Raw genomic sequence first — 6,415 nt, forward strand, 5'->3', positions numbered from 1 at the left:
CCAGTATAAAACAGCCTGGATAAGCAAGAAGGCACACTTAGGGAGCACAGTGCAGATAAGAGGCTTGAACCAAGGTTGAACAAGCCACATCCTTCAAGACATCAGTGATGGCCTCATCCCAACTTCACCTCACTGTCTCCCTGTTTTTGCCAGTGATGACCATCAAGAATTTATGACCCAGAAACATTGGTAGCAAAGTTACTCTAGCAACAGAACAATTTAATGGGGGCTAATTAGTGGTTTATTGGGGGTCCTGCTTCATGTGGATGCACTCTGTGTTGTGTAGAGAGCAGGAAAACACCAATTACTTTGCTGAAGATGGAAAATAAGATGTAACTGTATTTGAAATTACGTCTGACCAGCAGGTACCAGCTGTAACCTGTTGAACTTGTTAATTTTTAATTTGTAAAACTTCTCAGCGCGTAACTAATTTTTACTCTGTATAAGAGAAGGTACCAGTATAAAACAGCCTGGATAAGCAAGAAGGCACACTTAGGGAGCACAGTGCAGATAAGAGGCTTGAACCAAGGTTGAACAAGCCACATCCTTCAAGACATCAGTGATGGCCTCATCCCAACTTCACCTCACTGTCTCCCTGTTCTGTTTGGCCATGGCAGCAAGCATTATATCATGTGGTCGATCTCATATGGTTTTGAACTCTGCGCTACAAGCATCTCATGGCAGTGCTGCTGATGAAGAGGTAAGATTTTAAAGTAACACTCTAAACCTCATTGCACTTAAAGAGCAGTAATACACGACCTTTAGAGCATATATTATAGCATATATAAAGTCTTAATTTTTCTTTCTAATCTGAAAAACTGATTAAACTGAATTAACAGATGCCAGAGAGATACTCCCTTCCAGAGCTTCAGTGGTTGCTCAGTAACTCAGACCCAGCAGCCATCCAGTCTGACAGCCCATCTCTGGGGATTCTACAGAACGAACTGGACCTAATGAGGAGAGACAGTGGAGACAAAGAGCGAAAACCAGGCTGCAAGAACTACTTCTGGAAATCCAGAACGGCATGCTAAACACAGGCAACCAACAGGTCCAAACCGGAGTCCTCCGCCACAATCAACATGCTGCCAATAATATACCCATTCCCTTTCCTGAATTCACACTCATCATACAACAGTCTCCGTCTTTAAAGTGAGCCTGAGTAATTGTAGCCATTATCTGTTGAGAGTGTTCTTTGATCTCTTATATGTCTTTCTCTGAAGCATTGACTGCTTGCAATAAACTGAATACAGCATAAGATGCTGGTCAGAGTTATTTTGTGTGCTGCTGGGCTTGTAATATTAGATGTTACAAAGAAGTTCTGAAACTATTTTAACAACACTTTACAATCAGCAGTAAAAGCTCAAACATAGATTCTGATTAGGGCAAAAATAGCCTGAATTATTTAGTAAAAATGCATCAAGAGCAAAAATAAATAAATTAAAAATATATATATATATTATACATTTTTTGTATTATACATATATACTGTCAAACCAAAAAAATTAAATATATATATATATATATATCTTTTTCGTTTAGAGATATACAATCAAATCAATCAAAAGCATACATTCTTTAAAACAAATGCATATGTTCCCATCACACCATAAACAATACTGTACAAATAAGAAAATTATTTGTGTATAAAAATGCATCAAGAGCAAAAATAAATAAATTAAAAAAATATATATATATTATATTATACATTTTTTGTATTATACATATATACTGTCAAACCAAAAAAATTAAATATATATATATATATATATCTTTTTCGTTTAGAGATATACAATCAAATCAATCAAAAGCATACATTCTTTAAAACAAATGCATATGTTCCCATCACACCATAAACAATACTGTACAAATAAGAAAATTATTTGTGTATGCTAGACGTTTAAAAAAAGAATAATAATAAAATATAGCTGCAAGCAGCAATTCCCTGGGTTCTAGCACTTTGTAATTATATATATTTTAAGATGATTTTACTCAATATGACCAAAGAATTATAAATACAATCACTTGTAATATTATTTAATGATTTGTTTCTTTTGACCAACCTACTCCAAAATTAATGTAATGCGGTCAACTAGGGTTTGGTGCCAATATACCAAAGTTTTGCAGCCTTAGATCCATTTTGGCACCATGTCAACAAAAGGGATGCTTAGTTAAATGAAAACTGTTTGAGATATCAAAAAGCTTTTGATAACTTTTTCGCCAGAACAGCATGAAGATGATCCGAGTTGAATTTAGTGACAATGGGTCAAACGGTCTTAGAGGAATTTGAAAAAGTAGGGTTTTAAAGAAAATCTAAATGGCGGACAGGAAGCTTAATGGCAACATGAGAAAATTGGATATCATTCAGCATTCTATTCCAAATCTAAAGAAGAGTCTTGTCATTTCTAGCCAAACCGTTTGGAAATTATAAAGAAAAAGAGACATTTTTCATATCTTCGGTACTGTGCAGGTAACCTCAGGTCATGATCAGGTCAAACTCCAAGCTTGGTCTGAAGACAATAAAGTGTTGAAGAGATATAGCCTCATGTCCAGCTCTTTGTCAAATTAATTTGTGCATTATACAATGTTTGGGTCTATCAAAAGATCTAGGACAAGTTCGAAAAAGTACATAATATCAAATATTTAATGAAAGGTTTGATTGACAGCAGTAGTCCAGGTGCAACCTGGTGATATGTGCAAAATTTGAAGTGATATGTTCACTTTTTCATAAAAGCATGAAACTTGGTACAGTTGTACAGGTTAGTGCTCGGACATTTTCAGAAATGGAGCCATTGCAAAAACATCTTGTGGTTGCCATGGCGACCATTTTACTTTCCATAACCAAATTATGTATTTTGTGTCATATCTCCTGAACCAAACATGATAACACAGAAAAGGTGATGTCTGCTGCTGTTTTGATGGTCAAGGATCACAATGACATATACAGCAACATAAACTGTTCAGGTAAAGAGTTAATGGTGAAATTAACAATGGGAGAAGGAAATAACCTTTTTTTTTTTTTTTTTACAAAATTTACAATAGTCCATATTATGGCTATTATTTTTTTCTTTCTTTGATAATTAACTAATATTTTTTTCAATAGTACAATAAAAGATTGTTTTAATTCATTCATTATTAATTTGTTACATTTATATAGCGCTTTTCTGGGTTACTCAAAGCACTTTATTCAATAGTACAATAAACGATTGTTTTCAAGAATACAATCATATATTTCAGAGATATAAAAAAAAAATCAACTCAAGTAAGTGTATTTTTCCTTACTTCTCAGGCAGAGTTAGGTAGGCGGTAGTATGTTTCCAATACATTGTTGTTCACTCTCAACAATGCTCTAACATCACACGCAGACAGCAACACAATCTTGCTAAGCTGTGCCCTATCTGCACCTCTTCTGCTGCACCTTTGTCATTTTCTGTGGGTCTCTAGAACTGTCAGTCAGCAATCAAACAAACTTCATTCTGGCCATTACGTCACAGTCTACTCTTAGTATCTTGGGCTTGACTATGACCTGGATTCGTCCAGAAGACTCTGCAACCCCTGCTGTTCTCTCTAACAACTTCCTTTTCTCTCTCACCCCCGTCAGGTTGGAAGGGTACTGGTCTTCTAATTTCTAATAATTGGAAATACTCAACCCACTCTTCCCTATGCAATAGAAATTATTTTGAGTTTCATGCTATTATGGTAACAGCTCCTGTTAAACTCCATATTGTAATGATTTGTCGTCTTCCTGGTCCACTGGGCACCTTTATAGAGGAGCTGTATGGGCTGCTGTCCTCATTCTCTGTGGATGGCAATCCACTAGTCTTTGGTGACTTAGAAATCCATCTGGAGAAGCCTTACACTGCAGACTTCCACTTCCACTCATAGCTTCATTCGATCTCAAATGGCTTACCACCACAAGCACTAACAGATCAGGCAACCAGCTTGACTTAATTTACATTTAATAAAACCTCTCTTATCATTTATTTATTACATTTAACCTACATATTACCATGGCCTTACCCAGACTTTGAAAATTAGTGAGGTCCGTTGGGATGGGGGTTGGTGTTAAAGAATTGGTGTTAAAGAATTGTGTTATAACAACCCCTACAAATACAACTCATTATATACAATATAAACACTTTAAAGGAGACAGACGTGTAGATGTTTGTGAAAGATGTTTTCTCTGTTTTGGAGGGATTATTCTTTTTAAATCATACCCTATTTATTGCATCAAAGTTTGTTAATACTTTACTATATTTAAGGGTGGTTAATTTTATCAGTTGTTTATTGCAACAATACATAACTACAATAACTTTGTCTAGTGCTCTTATGAAAGTTTATAGCATGATTTGTGAAAATGTAACTATACTGAATGACATAGCATAGACTTCTTCATGGCTAGTTTTTGCACATATCATTTAATTCTGTAACCTACTTGTTCTACAGATCTGTGTGTACTAGTGTTAAATGCTACTGTTTTTGACAGCGTTGATAACGTTTATGACAGATAATATCATGATAATTTTTGCGTTTCCCTTACCGAATGTCGTATCCTTTTAGCAAAAACCTGTCCATGGGCTTTTTTTGATTGTTTTCAGTTTAAGTGCTGGCGATGCAGTGTTGCCAGATACTGATACTAAAACAAACAAAAAACTAAAAATAAATAAAAATAAACCGAAATTATTTCCAATCTTTTGCGAATAAGATAAGATAAAGATATCGCTGACTCTAAACTGCAACTTCCTACTTTATTAACTTTCTAAAGTGTTAAATTAAATGGAAAAATTTAAAAAACTTTTTAAAAAGTTATAAAGGGGAAGTCGTGGCCTAATGGTTAGAGAGTTGGACTTGGAACCCAAAGGTTGTGGGTTCGAGTCCCAGCAGGGATTGTAGGTGGGGGGAGTGATGTACAGCGCTCTCTTCAATACCATGACTGAGGTGCCCTTGAGCAAGGCACCGACCCCCCAACTGCTCCCTGGGCACCACAGCATAAATGGCTGCCCACTGCTCCGGGTGTGTGTTCACTGCTGTGTGTGTGCACTTAGGATGGGTTAAATGCAGAGCACTAATTCCTAGTATGGGTAACCATACTTGGCCACATGTCACGTCACTCACTTAAAAAGAAAAGACAAGTCCAAAACTGCTTATAATAGCTGGATCTGGCAGAAAATCTGCACCCGCGCCCTCACTCAGCGTGTCGCAGCGATAATTTGCATGCCAGGGAAAATGCATAGGCCGTACATAGGCAGAGTTTCACTTTTATGCATGGGGAGGCACCCACTGGCAGACGAGCCACGAGCACTTTTTTTATATGTTCTACATATACATTTCATGTATAGCGATAATTTTCATGCCAGGGAAAATGCATAGGCCGTACATAGGCAGAGTTTCACTTTTATGCATGGGGAGGCACCCACTGGCAGACGAGCCACGAGCACTTTTTTTATATGTTCTACATATACATTTCATGTATTTATGTAACACATATTCTACATTAAAAATACATTTAGAATGAGCAATAACTGCTGTACAAAGAGTAAAAAAAAAAAAAACTGCAGAAAAGCTCTTTTTCAGAATTGTGTAGATGACCGCTATTTTTCTTTTATCTCTTCTGATAAATTTTCAGTCAAATCGTTCTATGTGTGCTAGATCAGAGCAGTCCCTTATTCTCCTAACTGAGAAACTCATTTCTGATGTAGCCGAACTAGTTACCACACAGGACCACCAGTTTGGCAGCTGGAATGCTCCACATTAAAATATTGAGGCACCCTCAGCTTCCTCAACATATCTTGTACCATATTCATAGTTATAGTTCAATGAGATGTAATATATTTGTTTATTTATATTTATAGTAGGGATGCACCGATACTGAGCACTTGTACTCGTATTCGTACTCTTTAAAATGCCCCGATACCAAACGCTGATACCACACAGCATGTGATAAGTGCCATATTCAGACAAAAAAACACTGACAACAGAACAACAGACAGCAGAATGGAGTTATTAGAGATTAAGGATGTATACGAAGTGTATGCAATGAATATAATGTAAAAAATTCAGCTGATGTGTGCGAGCTGATAAGCAAAGCATGCTGAGTGGATTGTACGCGCGGCGGCGCAGATGCGCGAGCTTGTCGAGTGAATATACTGTACCTTTCTCACAGACATCACTGGAAAGCTTGTAGTTCGGTCGGATGTGTCAAAAACAAGTAAGTAAAACAATGCGCAAGTTACTTAACGGTAGGGAGAGAGAGAGAGAACATAATTTATTTTCAATCTTAGGCATACACGACTTTCAGGCGAAAGTGAATCTAGCCTGTGTGAAATGCGCTAGGCTGTACGTGTCCCTCTCATTCTGCATCAGTACAAATACCTGCACGCGTTGCACGTTTTGCTTGCTTGAGTGTTTCTGCATTATA

At 36.7% G+C, this 6,415-nt stretch overlaps 1 protein-coding gene across 2 annotated transcripts; it reads left to right on the plus strand.

Annotated features, from left to right (window-relative positions):
* The first annotated feature begins 291 nt into the window (after window positions 1-291).
* sst2 (somatostatin 2) lies at window positions 292-1,247 on the plus strand. Of its 2 annotated transcripts, none has more exons than XM_016230900.1 (3): window positions 292-365; window positions 453-700; window positions 840-1,247. In XM_016230900.1, exons 2-3 carry the CDS (start codon window positions 563-565, stop codon window positions 1,029-1,031), a joined length of 330 nt encoding a protein of 109 aa, XP_016086386.1. In that variant the 5' UTR covers window positions 292-365; window positions 453-562; the 3' UTR covers window positions 1,032-1,247. The 2 variants fall into 2 exon arrangements, with proteins under 2 accessions (XP_016086386.1, XP_016086387.1); XM_016230901.1 differs by having other exon boundaries at window positions 319-365; window positions 448-700.
* The last annotated feature ends 5,168 nt before the right edge of the window (window positions 1,248-6,415 follow it).

The sequence above is a fragment of the Sinocyclocheilus grahami genome, unplaced genomic scaffold (genome assembly GCF_001515645.1).
Source record: "Sinocyclocheilus grahami isolate Dianchi unplaced genomic scaffold, SAMN03320097.WGS_v1.1 scaffold379.1, whole genome shotgun sequence".
NCBI classification, from domain to species: Eukaryota; Metazoa; Chordata; class Actinopteri; order Cypriniformes; family Cyprinidae; genus Sinocyclocheilus; species Sinocyclocheilus grahami.

Coding starts and splice junctions, on each gene's coding strand:
- sst2 (XM_016230900.1), top strand. CDS start 563: ATGGCCTCATCCCAACTTCACCTCACTGTCTCCCTGTTCTGTTTGGCC. Junction 701..839: donor GCAGTGCTGCTGATGAAGAG/GTAAGATTTTAA, acceptor CTGAATTAACAG/ATGCCAGAGAGATACTCCCT.